The sequence below is a fragment of the Nerophis lumbriciformis genome, linkage group LG27 (genome assembly GCF_033978685.3).
Source record: "Nerophis lumbriciformis linkage group LG27, RoL_Nlum_v2.1, whole genome shotgun sequence".
In the NCBI taxonomy this organism is placed as follows: domain Eukaryota; kingdom Metazoa; phylum Chordata; class Actinopteri; order Syngnathiformes; family Syngnathidae; genus Nerophis; species Nerophis lumbriciformis.
In genome coordinates this window covers 27,629,582-27,647,500 of record NC_084574.2, presented here as the reverse complement: position 1 = coordinate 27,647,500, position 17,919 = coordinate 27,629,582, and the positions used below count along the sequence as shown (strand labels likewise).

The 17,919-nt window shown below is 37.0% G+C and overlaps 1 protein-coding gene across 3 annotated transcripts in view; it reads left to right on the top strand.

Annotated features, from left to right (window-relative positions):
- The window catches only part of notum2 (notum pectinacetylesterase 2), a 30,654-nt gene extending 16,206 nt beyond the window's left edge, over window positions 1-14,448 (top strand). For all 3 annotated transcript variants that reach the window (XM_061987825.1, XM_061987826.1, XM_061987824.1), the window contains 5 exons: window positions 6,630-6,818; window positions 6,916-7,016; window positions 8,034-8,181; window positions 10,157-10,204; window positions 13,460-14,448. In XM_061987825.1, the coding sequence (XP_061843809.1) occupies window positions 6,630-6,818; window positions 6,916-7,016; window positions 8,034-8,181; window positions 10,157-10,204; window positions 13,460-13,763 (790 nt within the window). In that variant the 3' untranslated portion in view covers window positions 13,764-14,448. The remainder of the gene's footprint in view (window positions 1-6,629; window positions 6,819-6,915; window positions 7,017-8,033; window positions 8,182-10,156; window positions 10,205-13,459) is intronic.
- The last annotated feature ends 3,471 nt before the right edge of the window (window positions 14,449-17,919 follow it).

Below are 17,919 nucleotides of genomic sequence, written 5' to 3'. Positions count from 1 at the left end.
ATGTATTCCCTCAATTTGTAAATAGTACAATAATGTAGAAAGACTTTTGATTGATTGATTGATTGAAACTTTTGTTAGTAGATTGCACAGTATAGTACATATTCAGTACAATTGACCACTAAATGGTAACACCCGAATACGTTTTTCAACTTGTTTAAGTCGGGGTCCAAGTAAATCAATTCATGGTCGTAAATCAATTCAATCAATCAATCAATGTTTATTTATATAGCCCTAAATCACAAGTGTCTCAAAGGGCTGCACAAGCCACAACGGCATCCTCGGTACAGAGCCCACATAAGGGCAAGGAAAAACTCACCCCAGTGGGACGTCAATGTGAATGACTATGAGAAACCTTGGAGAGGACCGCATATGTTCATGGTAATACAGTAACAATATCAACAATGTAACATTATAAACAACATAACAGAAAACAGAGCCTACAGATATATATAAATATTGAAGAGAGCTGAAATGTATCAATATTATCACGCTAGTATCAAGTTGACGCTGATACTTTCCTTGGTATTACCCCAAGTTGACATACATTACAGCACGGGCTCCATTTAGTGGTACGCCAAAGGTTTGATTCAGTATATAAGTACAGTGTTTTATTTTCCTATATTCAAACACAGTGTTACTGGTCTAAACTCTGTGTAATGCTACAGTGGCCAAAATATTAAATATACTCATTAAATAAAAATTTTGCGTTGTCTTTGATGAACACTTAGGCCTACTATGCTACTGTATCTCAATGTTGGTCGTTATGGTAGAACTTGGAGAGGCAAGTGTTTTCTGAGGTGGTCCTTGGTGGAAAAAGTTCGATAACCACTGCATTACAGTAACTGTTCTGTAATTAATTCCCACTCGATTTCCCATGGACGTCTGATTTTGAGGTCTTTCTGTGCGGTGTTAGCATGTTCTTCCCATGTTGGGAGCATTTTTAATGGGTGCTTCTTCAACCTCACCAAACCAAAACATTAACATTTCATTTCCAGTTAGGTTGGAGTGTTGGTGGATTTGATGTCCTCTGCTCCTCTGGGATTGGTTAAACTAGTGTCTGCTTTGTATACATGTGACAAATAGAATATTTTCACCTTTACCTGGGATACATTTCAGGTTGTGTCATGAAAATAAAAATGAAATTTTGATATCATGTTGGTCTCAACAGGGGTCGGCACCCACTAGCGGTTAAGCAAAGTTATGATTTTTAGTTGATTACACTTAAAAAAAACAATATTCACCCATATCTTTTTCACATATTTGAATGTATTTAAATAACATTAAATAACACACTGTAGTAAACAGCGGTGATGTGCGATACCACTGATTTTCTTTCCAATCCAGTACCGAGGAAAATTCAGTCTGGTACAGTATCGGAGATACCGATCCGATACTGATACTTTGTGCGAATATTCAAGGAGCTTTATTTGTCATACTCGCACACATTTTCACATATATGGTACGAAATTACGACTCAGGTCCCGGCAGTATTAAGAAAAAAAGGAATGAATGGGCAATATAGACAAACAGTAATACTTAGAAAATAACATAAGGCCCTTAACAAGAGGAAGGACCGAGTTTAGCTGGCTCACCACGCAGTATGGAATAATAAATAAATAAATACATAAATAAATAAATAAGAAATAGTGCAGTCAGTGTGTGTGTGTGGGGGGGGGGAGGTATCAAAAGTATCAATCTTTTGATTTGAGAATCGAGATTAAAGCATGAAGATCCGATATCAGCGGTATCGATATTTCAGTATTTATCTGCACATATAGTAAACAGACACAAGAGATTTGCTTTAAAACTTTACAGCCCAAATAATAGGGGTGTGGGAAAAAATCAATTCGAATTCGAATCGCGATTCTCACGTTGTGCGATTCAGAATCGATTCTCATTTTTAAAAAATCGATAAAAAAAAAAAAAGTATTTATTTTTTAATTTATTAATTTTTTTAATTTTTTTTTTAATTAATCAATCCAACAAAACAATACACAGCAATACCATAACAATGCAATACAATTCCAAAACCAAACCCGACCCAGCAACACTCAGAACTGCAATAAACAGAGCAATTGAGAGGAGACACATACATGACACAGAACAAACCAAAAGTAGTGAAACAAAAATGAATATTATCAACAACAGTATCAATATTAGTTAAAATTTCAACATAGCAGTGATTAAAAATCCCTCATTGACATTATCATTAGACATTTATAAGAAAAAGAAAAAGAACAATAGTGCCACAGTGGCTTACACTTGCATCACATCTCATAAGCTTGACAACACACTGTGTCCAATATTTTCACAAAGATAAAAATAAGGCCTATTTTTGGTTCATTTAATAGTTAAAACACATTTACATTATTGCAATCAGTTGATAAAACATTGTCCTTTACAATTATAAAAGCTTTTTACAAAAATCTACTACTCTGCTTGCATGTTAGCAGACTGGGGTAGATCCTGCTGAAATCCTATGTATTGAATAGATAGAGAATCGTTTTGAATCGGGAAAATATCGTTTTTGAATCGAGAATCGCATTGAATCGAAAAAAAATTGATTTTGAATCGAATCGTGACCCCAAGAATCGATACTGAATCGAATCGTGGCACACCCAAAGATTCGCAGCCCCACCAAATAATATGACAGAAATGTCACTTTTAGTGAACTTTACGTCCTTCATTATGTCTCGCATGCAAATGTTTGCCATGGAAGTGAAATGAGCATTAAAAAAAGCTCTGAGAAGCTAGATGGCCACCAATATTAGCCGCAATTTTCCGCCCCATTTATTCCTTATCTCTATTCTTCCTGACTAGACAGGGACAATATTTTAGGAACACAGAAATGTCTGAAAGACAACAACAGGGGTTAAGTAAGGCAGACACAACTGTAAATCAACCTCAACCCTTTTGTTACATTATTGATTCTGTATGTCATATATTTATTGATATTATTATTCAGTTCAATGCAGTTAGGTAAGATATAACGTGGAGTGCTTTTATTGTGAAGCTTGTGTGGTTGGCTTTGGCGCATTTGACGAATATAATGTCTAACATGACGTGAGAGGCTAAGTTGGGTGTAAATAAGAATACGGTACATTAGGAGTTGTTCTCTTTTAATATTGTTTAATTGTATCATTCTATCTACAAACCCCAAAACCAGTGAAGTTGGCACGTTGTGTAAATCGTAAATAAAAACAAAATACAATAATTTGCAAATCCCTTTCAACCTATATTCAATCGAATAGACTGCAAAGACAAGATACCGTATTTTTCGCACTATTAGCCGCACCTAAAAACCACAAATTTACTCAAAAGCTGACAGTGCGGCTTATAACCCGGTGCACTTTATATATGGATTAATATTAAGATTCATTTTCATAAAGTTTAGGTCTCGCAACTACGGTAAACAGCCGCCATCTTTTTTCCCCATAGAAGAGGAAGCGCTTCTTCTTCTACTGTAAGCAACCACCCGCCCCCGTAGAAGAAGAAGAAGCGCGCGGATATTACGTTTCATTTCCTTTGTGTGTTTACATCTGTAAAGACCACAAAATGGCTCCTACTAAGCGACAGGTTTCCGGTTCATGAAAAGACGCAATCTCTCCATCCGCACACGGACTACTATTTCACAGCAACTGCCTAAAGACTTTCAAGAAAAGCTGGCTACTTTCCGTGCATATTGTAAAAACAAGATAGCTGAAAAAAAGATCCGGCCAGAGAACATTATCAACATGGACGAGGTTCCACTGACTTTTGATATTCCTGTGAACCGCACTGTGGATACAACGGGAGCACGTACGGTGAATATTCGCACCACAGGGAATGAGAAGTCATCCTTCACTGTGGTTCTAGCTTGCCATGCTAATGGCCAGAAACTTCCACCCATGGTGATATTCAAAAGGAAGACCTTGCCAAAAGAGACCTTTCCAGCCGGCGTCATCATAAAAGCTAACTCGAAGGGATGGATGGATGAATAAAAGATGAGCGAGTGGTTAAGGGAAGTTTACGCAAAGAGGCCGGGTGGCTTTTTTCACGCAGCTCCGTCCATGTTGATATACGACTCCATGCGCGCCCACATCACGCTGGTTTTTAATATATTATTAAAGTTTGACTGACCTATCTGACTGTTTTTTTGACATTCCCTTTAGTGCAGTTAGATGCGGCTTATAACACGGGGCGGCTTATAGGTGGACAAAGTTTTGAAATATGCCGTTCATTGAAGGCGCGGCTTATAACCCAGGGCGGCTTATGGTGCGGAAAATACGGTACTTAACGTTCGAACTGGAAAACGTTGTTATTTTTTGCAAATATTAGCTCATTTGGATTTTGATGCCTGCAACATGTTTCAAAAAAGCTGGCACAAGTGGCAAAAAAGACTGAGAAAGTTGAAGAATGCTCATTGAACACTTATTTGGAACATCCCACAGGTGAACAGGTTAATTGGGAACAGGTGGGTGCCATTATTGGGTATAAAAGCAGCTTCCATTAAATGGTCAGTCATTCACAAACAAGGATGGGGCGAGGGTCACCACTTTGTGAGCAAATGCGTGAGCAAATTGTCGGACAGTTTAAGAAAAAAAAATTCTCAACGAGCTATTGCAAGGAATTTCACCATCTACGGTCCGTAATATCATCAAAAGTTTCAGGAACACTTCAGAAAACCACTGTCAGTAACTACAGTTTGTCGCTACATCTGTAAGTGCAAGTTAAAACTATACTATGCAAAGCGAAAGTCATTGATCAACATCACCCAGACACACTGTCGGCTTTGCTGGGCCCGAGCTCATCTAAGATGCACTGATGCAAAGTGGAAAAGTGTTCTGTGATCTGACGAGTCAACATTCCAAATTGTTTTTGGAAACTGTGGACGTCGTGTCCTCCGGACCAAAGAGGAAAAGAACCATCCGGATTGTTATAGGCGCAAAGTTGAAAAGCCAGCATCTGTGATGGTATGGGGGTGTATTAGTGCCCAAGGCATGGGTAACTTACACATCTGTGAAGGCACCATTAATTCTGAAAGGTACATACAGGTTTTGAAGCAACATATGTTGCCATCCAAGCAACATTATCATCGACGCCCCTGCTTATTTCAGCAAGATAATGCCAATCGAAGTGTTACAACAGCATGGCTTCATAGTAAAAGAGTGTGGGTACTAGACTGGCCTGCCTGTAGTCCAGACCTGTCTCCCATTGAAAATGCGTGGCGCAATATGAAGCCTAAAATACGACAACGTAGACCCCGGACTGTTGAACAACTTAAGCTGTACCGTATTTTCCGCACTTCAAGGCGCACCTAAAAACCTCCAATTTTTTAAAAAACTGACAATGAAGTGAATTATATTTATACAGCACTTTTTCTCTAGTGACTCAAAGCGCTTTACATAGTGAAACCCAATATCTAAGTTACATTTAAACCAGTGTGGGTGGCACTGATAGCAGGTGGGTAAAGTGTCTTGCCCAAGGACACAACGGCAGTGACTAAGATGGCGGAAGCGGGGATCGAACCTGGAACCCTTAAGTTGCTGGCACGGCCGCTCCACCAACCGAGCTATACCGTCCCAGTGCGCCTTATAATCCAGTGCGCCTTATATATGGACCAATATTGAGCCACAACAGGTCTCGCAACTACGGGATGCATAACGTAACCCCAGTCTCTACTGTAGCGTCTATTATATGCGCCTTGTATATGAACAAAGTTATAAAATAGGCCATTCATTGAAGGTGCGCCTTATAATCCGGTGCGCCTTATAGTGCGGGAAATACGGTACATCAAGCAAGAATGGGAAATAATTCCACCTGAAAAGCTTCAAAAATTGGTCTCCTCAGTTCCCAAACATTTACTGAGTGTTGTTAAAAGGAAAGGCCATGTAACACAGTGGTAAAAATGCCCCTGTGCCAACTTTTTTGCTATGTGTTGCTGCCATTAAATTTTAACTTAATGATTTTTTTTTTTTTTAATTAAGTTTCTCAGTTCGAAAATTAAATATCTTGTCTTTGCAGTGTATTCAATTGAATATAAGTTGAAAAGGATTTGCAAATCATTGTATTCCGATTTTATTTAAGAATTACACAACGTGCCAACTTCACTGGTTTTGGTTTTTATTTGCCCTAGTGTGTGGATGTGAGTGTGAATGTTGTCTGTCTATCTGTGTTGGCCCTGCGATGAGGTGGCGACTTGTCCAGGGTGTACCCCGCCTTCCGCCCGATTGTAGCTGAGATAGGCTCCAGCGCCCCCCGCGACCCCAAAGGGAATAAGCGGTAGAAAATGGATGGATGGATGGTTTTTATTTGTGCTTTTTAAAACCTTCATGTGTTCTGTGTACAATGTGAGTAACTTAGTTAATTTATGGGTAGGTACATCTCACTTACACAATAAAACTTGACTTACATCACTGTTTACTAAAGGAACTCTGTCTCCTCCAATGAGGAGGGACAGGTGAATATTGCACTGGAAAACAGTAACAAGTTGGTTGTTATTGTGCAGCGCTCACCTTCAGGACCAGTTTGAATTAAAACACCATTTTGTATGAGATTTATGAAAAGGGGGTCCCTGTGCCATCGCTCCATCAGTAGAACATCACTTTAAAAGCAACACACTTGCATCGGTCATTGTCATCCACCTGCAGTGCTGGGGGTACAGGAGTCCTGATGAACATTGAGCGAGTGGCCAGTCAGCTGGAGCAGCTTGGTGCAGAGGCACAGGTCCGGGGCCTTGTGGACTCTGGATGGTTTCTTGAAAGTAAACCGCAGAGGTCACCTAACTGCCCCGAAACAGTTACCTGTTCCCCTGAAGATGCTATCAAAGTTGGCCTGAGGTAAAGACATTTATATGTCAGCCTGGCTGTATTGGAACAGTACTGTGTTGTATGATATTAAGAATTAAAGGACATTATTTTGTTTGTGTTTTCTCAGATTGTGGAACGGTATGGTGCCTGAAAGATGTCGGCGCCTTTATAAGAAAGGCGAGGAGTGGCGGTGCTTTTTTGGACACAGACTGTATTCAACCTTGACCTGTAAGTGGCCAATTGAAATCTCAGAGTCAATAGCAGGTGTTAATTTTTTTATTCTTTTATTACTTAATAATATTATATATATATATACACACACACACACACACACACACACAGTACAGGCCAAAGGTTTGGACACACCTTCTCATTTCAATGGGTTTTCTTTATTTTCATGACTATTTAGATTGTAGATTGTCACTGAAGGCATCAAAACTACGACACCTGTGAAGTGAAAACTATTTCAGGTGACTACCTCTTGAAGCTCATTGAGAGAATGCCAAGAGTGTGCAAAGCAGTAATCAGAGCAAAGTGTGGCTATTTTGAAGAAACTAGAATATAAAACATGTTTTCAGTTATTTCACCTTTTTTGTTAAATACATAACTCCACATGTGTTCATTCATAGTTTTGATGCCTTCAGTGACAATCTACAATGGAAATAGTCATGAAAATAAAGAAAACGTATTGAATGAGAAGGTGTGTCCAAACTTTTGGTCTGTACTGTGTGTGTATATATATATATATATATATATATATATATATATATATATATATATATATATATATATATATATATATATATATATATATATATATTATATATACCTTGAATGAGAAGGTGTGTCCAAACTTTTGGCCTGTACGATATATATATATATATATATATATATATATATATATATATATATATATATATATACACATTATAGATTACTTATATAGCCCTCAATCACAAGTGATTCGAAGGACAACAGATGATTAGATTAACACGTACTACCTGTGAAATCTAATCACCTGCCAGCTGTGTCTCGCCGTCAGCACATGTCCCGCCCCTATCCGATGGTGCTCATCCTCAGCACCATAGACAGCGGCGGTGACCTTTGCTCCTGCAAGCGCGCTGGCCACACCTCCCTCCACACACGTGTTATTTGGATTCTAAGCTTCGTGGGGGGGGTTGAGATTTTATGGATTCTAACAGTTAGAATATTAGCATAAACAATGTTTTCTCTGTCTCTCTGCAGCGCCCCTGTTTGTTGTGCAGTGGCTGTTTGACGAGGAACAGCTGAGGGTGGAGAACATCTATATGGGAGGCCAGCACATGAGTGAGGAACAGTGGCAATACATGCAAAACTTGGGCAGGGAGCTGATGAACTCCCTGAGAGATGTTACGTAAGTTCCCGCCGTAATATACAATGCATCTGGAAAGTATTCTCAGTGCTTCTCTTTGTCCACATTTTGTTATGTTATGGGTTTTTCCAAAATGGAATAAGTTAATGTTTGTCCTCAAAATTCCACACACAAAAACCCATAATGACAATGTGAAAACGTTTTTTTGAACTTTTTCGAATTGTATGAACAATTTAAAATATCTAAGAAATCACATGTTCGTAAGTATTGGAGTCCACCTGTTATAAATTCAGTTGATTGGACATGATTTGTAAAGGCATACACCTGTCTATATATAAGGTCTCACACTTGACAGTGCATGGCAGAGCACAAACTAACCATGATGTCCAAGGAATCATGTCCAATCAATTCAATTTACCACAGGTGGACACCATTTAAGCCAAACCTGGGCAAATTAAGGCCCGTTAAGCTTCAGGAAACCCGCAATGCGTCTACTTGGCCACATTTGGACAAATGTATACGTCTGCATAAAACATTCATTTGAGTTGTTTATTGTAAGCCCAAATCAAAACTGTTCTCCAGTTGCCAAGCATATTTCGCACAAGAAAAGCTGCCAAAGATGTATGCCACACAATTAATTTAAGTCACTTACTTGGCGCTGACCAGAACCGTACCTGTGTCACACTCCATTACATCGTCGACTGGGAATTAAAAAGTGCCTGCCTGCAAATTTATTTTTTATCCAAGTTTGATACCTTTTGTATTATTTGCACAGCTATGTTATTTATTTTACGGAGAAATAATATTTTTCTATTTTATTTATGTTACATAAATCTATGCTACTTAAACAGTTTATTTTCTGTGCTGTTAACTTAATATCCATCTTGACTAACTGGGTTAATAAAAGTGCCACTGACTGTTTACAGTACAGTTGTCATTCACTTCAAATTCACTGAATCTTGTTTAAAAATAAATATCTTTATATGTATACTTTCACCGCAAAACATATCGAGATAAATATCGGGTATCGAGTTTAAGTAAAAATATATTGAGATATACTTTTTTCGTCCATATCGCCCAGCCCTATGGTAATCTAAATCACAGCAGCTCAGACTAGCCACCAAACAGTGTGGGTGGGGAGCATTTCCACAGATTTTTTCCAGAGTGTCCGCCTGAAATGCGGGTGTCAGGGACAGATGCGAAAGGAGATTTCTACAACAAAATTCTAAAGCTTAGTGATATATCAGATATATCAGATTGTAGGTGGGATTTTTTTTACCCTTCGCGTTCATATTTCGCTGTGTTTGTAGCATCCTTTTTGCGTTTCGCTTGATTGTAAAATATGTCGATGGAGAGGGGGTGTGACGTTCATATGTTGTCAATATTCAGTGTTTTATCGTTCATAGTTAATATTGTAAATCCCGCATTCTTAATTTTCATGTACATTCTGGGTGTCTCATTCAGTAAAAAAAAGGTTAAATTTCATTACGTTTTTAAGGCGGTCTGTCATAACGTTTTTAGCATTCAATCAGACATTATAGTGAGGTTTTGTATTAGTGTTCCTAAAAATAGATATACATTTTTTCTTTAAATTTGGCCCCCCGAAGGCAAAATAATTGCCCAGGCCTGATTTAAGCTGTAGGAACATCTCAAGGATGAGCAGTTGAAGCCGGATGCACATGATGCCACTTTTGAGCTTCATGGCAAAGGCCGTGAACGCTTATGTACAGGTGATTTCTTAACTTTTTATTTGTAATAAATTTGAAAAAAGCTTAAAAAAAGCCGTTTTCACATTGTCATTATAGGGTATTGTGTGTAGAATTTTGAGAACAAAAAAATAATTATATTTTGGAATACGGCTGTAACTTGACCGTCCATCCATTTCCTACCGCTTGTCCCTCATAAAATGTGGAAAAAGTGAAGCACTGTGAATACTTTTCAGATGCACTGTGTGTTGTAATATAATGTAATTTGGCAAAGAGCATTGCAATAACTGAACTTGTGTGTGATTCTTTAGAGCGGTATTCGCCCCTTCCTGCCTCTCCCATACAGTGATTACCAAAAGGTATGATTAAATACTTGATTCCTGTGATGATGATACAATTAATACATTTGAAGCCCTATTTACCTCAAATGCACTGTTGATGGTTTAGTTAGTGCACAGGTGTCAAACTCAAGGCCCGGGGGCCAGATGTGGACCGCCACTTCATTGTATTTGGCCCTCGAACGCCTGGAGATAATATGTATCAATAAAGTACTGTCACTTTTCTTACTAAATGTATTCTTCCTCTCTATTTTGGGAGAGAAAAAAAAAAAGTCCTACATGTAATCTCAAATGATGTTAACTTAAATATTGTCGAATTAAGCAAAAAATGATTATCAAACATTCAAACCATTTTTAAAAATAGAAATAAATACTAATAATAATGATTTCAAAGCAAGTTATCTGTCAAATTGTGTAATGTAAAAGTAGCAATAGATTTCATGGTAAAATTGTGAAATTGACTGTTGTTTTTACAGCATTTTTATCTAAATGAAGAAAACTGTACTTTTTTTTTACTGTAATAAACTGTGGTCTACAGTTGTTGATTTGCTGTAATAAAACAAAAAACAAACTAGCAGCTCAGTGCCAAAATGTTACTGTAAAATTGCTGTCTTATTTTTTTACAGTAAAAAACAAATGTAAATTTTACAGTAAAATTCTGGCAACTAAGCTGCTTTTTTTTTTTTTACCATAAAAACAGCAGTACTGTTTTTCCATATACACTACATTTAGAGGTGAAATTATTTTTCACATTTTAGTTTAAAAAAAAAATACTAATAAAATGCAGCAAAAAGTGGTGTAATAATAGTATTCACTGTTAGAAACGGCCCTCTGGGGCCAAACATAACTGCGATGTGGCCCTCAGTGAAAACGACTTTGACACCACTTAGTTAGTTGTGTTAGGCCCCTCTTGGAAGAAGAAAATATTTATTATTATAATTATCAGGGTTCGTACGGGTGCTTAAAAACCTTGAAAATGCTTGGATTTTAATGTTGTGTTTTCAAGGTTTGAAAAATGCTTGAATTTTGGGTGAAGTGCTGGGAATTGCTTGGAAATGTTCATCATATTTCTCGGCAGTCTGACTCAATAGGCTAATTATAACAAACTTTGGATAAAACGTGGACCAAATCCATGTGTAGCCTGCTGCAAAGTATGCAAAAAGGAAATCCAACATGGTTCCATATATTTTTTGCTCCATTATTTTGGTTGTCTACTTAACTTGTTTGACTAAAAGCAAACAAGTTACATTTTGTCATTTTGGTTAATTGCATTAAAATGGTTACATTATTGGACTTGTTTGTACTGTGAAGGTCATGTAATGTATAATTTGTAACATTTTTCACAACTTAGAGCTGAGTTAATATGGATGATATTGTAGTTTTTACACAACATGGTTGGATGTATTTCTTGCTCTATTATTTTTGTTGTCTACTTAACTTGTCTGGCTACCTCAGTGAAAGCAAAAAAAGTTAACTTTTGTCTTTTTGTTAATTTGTTATCATAGCCACAGTTATAAGGCTAGAAGGTGACCGAGGTGTTGTGAAACAAACAAAATATTTTCCTTTAATTTTTTATCTTTATATTAATGTGGAACAGTTTTGTTAATAAATGAGTGAAATTGACATTTTGAGGGCGCGTGTATTTATATCACTTTATGCAGTGTACAAGCACAAAAATGGTGTGAATCAATCCATGCTGTGCAATGTCATTGAGTGATGTAAGGAAGAAAAAGAACAAGACATTTGAAATAAAAACACAAATGGAGACACGTTTGCAAACACCAATGACATTGAATAGTCACACTGCTTCATTTTCTATGCCCCATTCAGTTAAGGACTTTCAAGATCAATTTTCCAGTTTTTCCAGTACCCTTCAAAAGACAAAAACCTGTGTGAATCAATCCATTGCCTTGTTGTTTGAGGTCGCCAAATGCTGTCTGTAGGAAAAATATGGAAAACTGCTAAAACCTAAGCCTAACATTGAACCAGCAGTTATCATTAAAGGGGAACATTATCACCAGACCTATGTAAGCGTCAATATATACCTTGATGTTGCAGAAAAAAGACCATATATTTTTTTAACCGATTTTTGAACTCTAAATGGGTGAATTTTGGCAAATTAAACGCCTTTCTATTATTCGCTCTCGGAGCGATGACGTCACAATGTGACGTCACATCGGGAAGCAATCCGCCATTTTCTCAAACACATTACAAACACCGAGTCAAATCAGCTCTGTTATTTTCCGTTTTTCCGACTGTTTTCCGTACCTTGGAGACATCTCGCCTCGTCGGTGTGTTGTCGGAGGGTGTAACAACACGAACAGGGACGGATTCAAGTTGCACCAGTGGCCCAAAGATGCGAAAGTGGCAAGAAATTGGACGTTTGTTCCGCACACTTTACCGACGAAAGCTATGCTACGACAGAGATGGCAAGAATGTGTGGATATCCTGCGACACTCAAAGCAGATGCATTTCCAACTGGACTGGACAGATCAGCTTTCAGGAAAAGAGAGCGGATGAGAGTATGTCTACAGAATATATTAATTGATGAAAACTGGGCTGTCTGCACTCTCAAAGTGCATGTTGTTGCCAAATGTATTTCATATGCTGTAAACCTAGTTCATAGTTGTTAGTTTCCTTTAATGCCAAACAAACACATACCAATCGTTGGTTAGAAGGCGATCGCCGAATTCGTCCTCGCTTTCTCCCGTGTCGCTGGTTGTCGTGTCGTTTTCGTCGGTTTTGCTTGCATACGGTTTAAACAGATATGGCTCAATAGCTTCAGTTTCTTCTTCAATTTCATTTTCGCTACCTGCCTCCACACTACAACCATCCGTTTCAATACATGCCTAATCTGTTAAATCGCTTAAGCCGCTGAAATCCGAGTCTGAATCCGAGCTAATGTCGCTATAGCTTGCTGTTCTATGCGCCATGTTTGTTTGTATTGGCATCACTGTGTGACGTCACAGGAAAATGGACGGGTGTATATAACGATGGTTAACATCAGGCACTTTGAAGCTTTTTTTTAGGGATATTGCGTGATGGGTAAAATTTTGAAAAAAACTTCGAAAAATAAAATAACCCACTGGGAACTGATTTTTAATGGTTTTAACCCTTCTGAAATTGTGATAATGTTCCCCTTTAAAGTGCTTGAATTTGACCATGGAAAAGGTGTACGAACCCGGAATTATTTTGGAAAACACTTCAGTAAAAACAGTCATTCCTCACTCATTTCTTTATCAACTTCCACTTTTGTTCTGCTTGTTGTTCTCTTAGCAACTGGATGACTTTCCAAGTAAAAGGCACTTCTCTTCCGCGGGCCCTGCACTGCTGGGACAGGAGCCTGGAAGCCACTCGCAACAATAGAACGCCATCCAAAGGCTGTCCGTTCCACCTGGTGGACAGCTGCCAGTGGCCTCAGTGTAACCCCACCTGCCCGGCCTTGGTGAACGAGGCCACACAGCAGAAGCTCACCCTGCTGCAGATGCTGGCAGCCATGGGACTCGACCTGCAGAAGCTGGGCTTGAATCCTCAAGGGGACGTACATTTCATGGCAGACGTGGTCAGCGATGGGGGCTAACGATAACAGCAGAGAAGAGAGGCAGAAGATTTGTCGAGGCAGGTGATTTGTTTTGATGGAACCATTGAAAATAGTCGAGAAAACTATCTGGTTGCTCCATTATGCTCATCTGTCTGTGTCTAAGTGCTTTGGTGGACATTAAAGGCTATATCTTTAGCTCTCAAGCTTTTGAAGTTGTACAGGGTAAGTGTTTTCGAGTTTCTGTATCGCAATAACAACACACTTTAATCTTGATTGCACATTGAACAGAGTGGTGGAAATGACTAGCACTTTTATTTACATAGGCTCCTGCAAAACTTCAGAACGTCATGTCAACATTTTTTAATTTTGGCATTCATATTTATTTACATAGTTTCCACTTTGTCATTTGGTAATGTAGTCAGGGATTTTCACCAATCTGCTACGATTTGATTAATTTAATTTCAGTTTATTTCTCATCTATCGTACCTGTTCTGCTGATGCTACACTCGACACATTCAAGCCAACACACTGACTTGACGGATTCATTTTTTTGCGACTTGCCTTTATTTATACACCTATTTTACTGCATGTAATTCTAAGGTATGATGAGCTATTGATTTTTCCTCTGGGCAAACAAGAGCATATCTTGTTTCATTTGGTGTATATCATGAAGGTATTATGATTCAGTCAAATAATACTGACAACATAAAATATACATAATAAATATGGTGTTTGTTTGTTTATTTTTCCAATCAAATGTCAGTGATTTATCAAAAAATGAATCAAGCATTTGTGGTCATACTTTGGTCTCTGTTTTCTGTGCTTTATACATTTTGTTGCATTCTTTTTTCCCAAACACTTTGTATAGACTCGCAGCTAATTATTTAACAACCCACGGCACATTATAAAAATACTGTTTAAAAACAAAACAAACACACAAAACCCAAAACCAGTGAAGTTGGCACATTGTGTAATTCGTAAATAAAAACAGAATACAATGATTTGCAAATCCTTTTCAACTTATAATCAATTGAATACACTTTAAGGACAAGATATTTAATGTTAGCACTGAGAAACTTAATTTATTTTTGCAAATAATCATTAACTTAGAATTCAATGGCAGCAACACATTGCACAGGGGCATTTTTACCACTGTGTTACATGGCCTTTCCTTTTAACACTCAGTAAACGTTTGGGAACTGAGGAGACCACAACACCCACAGTTTCCAAAAACAATTTGAAATGTGGACTCGTCAGACCACAGAACACTTTTCATCAGTCCATCTTAGATGAGCTCGGGCCCAGCGAAGCCGGCGGCATTTCTGGGTGTTGTTAATAAATGGCTTTCGCTTTGCATAGTAGAGTTTTAACTTGCACTTCCAGATGTAGCGACAAACTGTAGTTACTGACAGTGGTTTTCTGAAGTGTTCCTGAGCCCATGTGGTGATATCCTTTACACACTGATGTCGTTTTTTGATGCAGTACCGCCTGAGGGATCGAAGGTCCGTAATATCATCGCTTACGTGCAGTGATTTCTCCAGTTTCCTGAACTTTTTGATGATATTACTGACCGTAGATAGTGAAATCCCTAAATCCCTTGCAATTGCTCATTGGGAAATGTTGTTCTTAAACCGTTCGACAATTTGCTCACGCATTTGTTCACAAAGTGGTGACCCTCGCCCCATCCTTGTTTGTGAATGACTGAGCATTTTATGGAAGCTGCTTTTATACACAATCATGGCACACACCTGTTCCCAATTAGCCTGTTCACCTGTGGGATGTTCCAAATAAGTGTTTGATGAGCATTCCTCAACTTTCTCCATCTTTTTTGCCACTTGTGCCAGCTTTTTTAAAACATGTTGCAGGCATCAAATTCCAAAGTTTTCCAGTTCTAACATTAAGTATTTGTCTTTGCAGTCTATTCAATTGAATATACTGGGTAGGTTAAAAAGGATTTGCAAATCATTATATTTTGTTTTTATTTACGATTTACAGAACGTGCCAACTTCACTGGTTTTGGGTTTTGTAAAAGAACAAGCAGGTTAAATATATCGAGAAAAAGTTGCAATGTTGACTCAGCCACGCAGGCTGTTTTTTTCTTTTTACTTTCTTTCTTTTTGTTTTGTCTTTGCTCAAAACATAATAATGAATCTAAATCAATGTTAGGAATTATTGATCTGTTCAAGGCTCCAATTACTTCACATCAAATATTCCAATTTAAAATATATTTTTTTGGGGGAAATTGCTTTTTGTGTGTTTACCATCCAAAAAACTATTTTTTTTTTGGACAAAAGTGGCATAAAACAAACACACCAGAAAACCCATTAAAAAATAATAAAAACTTGACGGATGAATCTGAAGTTGATCTCGAGACTTATGTGTTGAAAGTTTTTAAAAAATAAGCTTTATTTTGAACACTTTGATGCGCCTTTGGATCCGAAATAATTTTAGTCAGATTTTTTTTTCTAAAAGTGTCATTGCTTAGAAAATAATAATAGAATAGAATAGAGTTTTATTGTCATTATTACAGTGAACAGGTTCAAAGAACAACGAAATTGGAGCAGATCCCTTAAGGTGCATACACAATAATTTAGTAATATAAATAGTAAAAAAAGATAAAAAAGAAGATATGTATCTATATATATGTATATATCCACACACATGCACATATACAAACATATGCATATATATACATATGCACATATAACATTATCGCACATTATAGTCCGAAAAAATAAAAAGACATGACACATGAGGACATGATGGACACATTGTGCTCACTCAGGCCTGTTTAATGCTACTATGGCTCTTGGGTAAAAACTGTTTTATGATATAATGAATAATGAATTAAAATCAATGGTGTTATGAATTATTGACCTATTTAAGGCTTCAATTATCTTACATAAAATATTGGACTTTGAAAGTACTTTTTTGGGGTGGGGGGGGACATTGCTTATTTTGTATTTTTTGCTACAAAAACAGGGTTATTTTTTGACAAAAAGGGTATAAAACATTAAACAAAAAATATACATATCGTCAGACCCGAAGTTGATCGAGAGATGTACTGTAAACTGCAAATAAAGAATAAAAATAATAATTGTGTGTATTGAGTTTCAGTATATTTCATTAAACTTAAAACAGCTGTACTTACGTTTTATAACTCAGACATGTTTGAGTCCCCAAGATCAAACTGGAGGGGAGCCCAACATTTAAAAAATAATAATAAAAAATGTATATATATATATATATATATATATATATATATATATATATATATATATATATATATATATATAGATATATTAGGGCTGTGAATCTTTGGGTGCCCCACGATTCGATTCAATATTTATTCTTGGGGTCACGGTTCGATTCAAAATCGATTTTTTTTTCAATTCAACACGATTCTCGATTCAAAAACATTTTTTTCCCGAATAAAAAGGATTCTCTATCCATTCAATACATAGGTTTTCAGCAGGATCTACCCCAGTCTGCTGACATGCAAGCAGAGTAGTAGATTTTTGTAAAAAGCTTTTATAATTGTAAAGGACAATATTTTATCAACTGATTGCAATAATGTAAATGTGTTTTAACTATTAAATGAACCAAAAATATGACTTATTTTATCTTTGTGAAAATATTGGACACAGTGTGTTGTCAAGCTTATGAGATGCGATGCAAGTGTAAGCCACTGTGACACTATTGTTCTTTTTTTAATCTTTTTTATAAATCCATCCATCCATTTTCTACCGCTTATTCCCTTTGGGGTCGCGGGGGGCGCTGGAGCCTATCTCAGCGACAATCGGGCGGAAGGCGGGGTACACCCTGGACAAGTCGCCTTTTTTATAAATGTCCAATGATAATGTCAATGAGGGATTTTTAATCACTGCTATGTTGAAATTGTAACTAATATTGATACTGTTGTTGATAATATTCATTTTTGTTTCACTACTTTTGGTTTGTTCTGTGTCATGTTTGTGTCTCCTCTCAATTATAAAAATAAAATAAAATAAATAAAGATTGAATTGCTCTGTTTATTGCTATTCTGAATGTTGCTGGGTCGGGTTTGGTTTTGGAATTGGATTGCATTGTTATGGTATTGCTGTGTATTGTTTTGTTGGATTGATTAATTAAAAAAAAAAAAAAAAAAAAAAAATTAGAAATAAAAAAGAATTAAAAAAAAAAAATCGATTTTTTA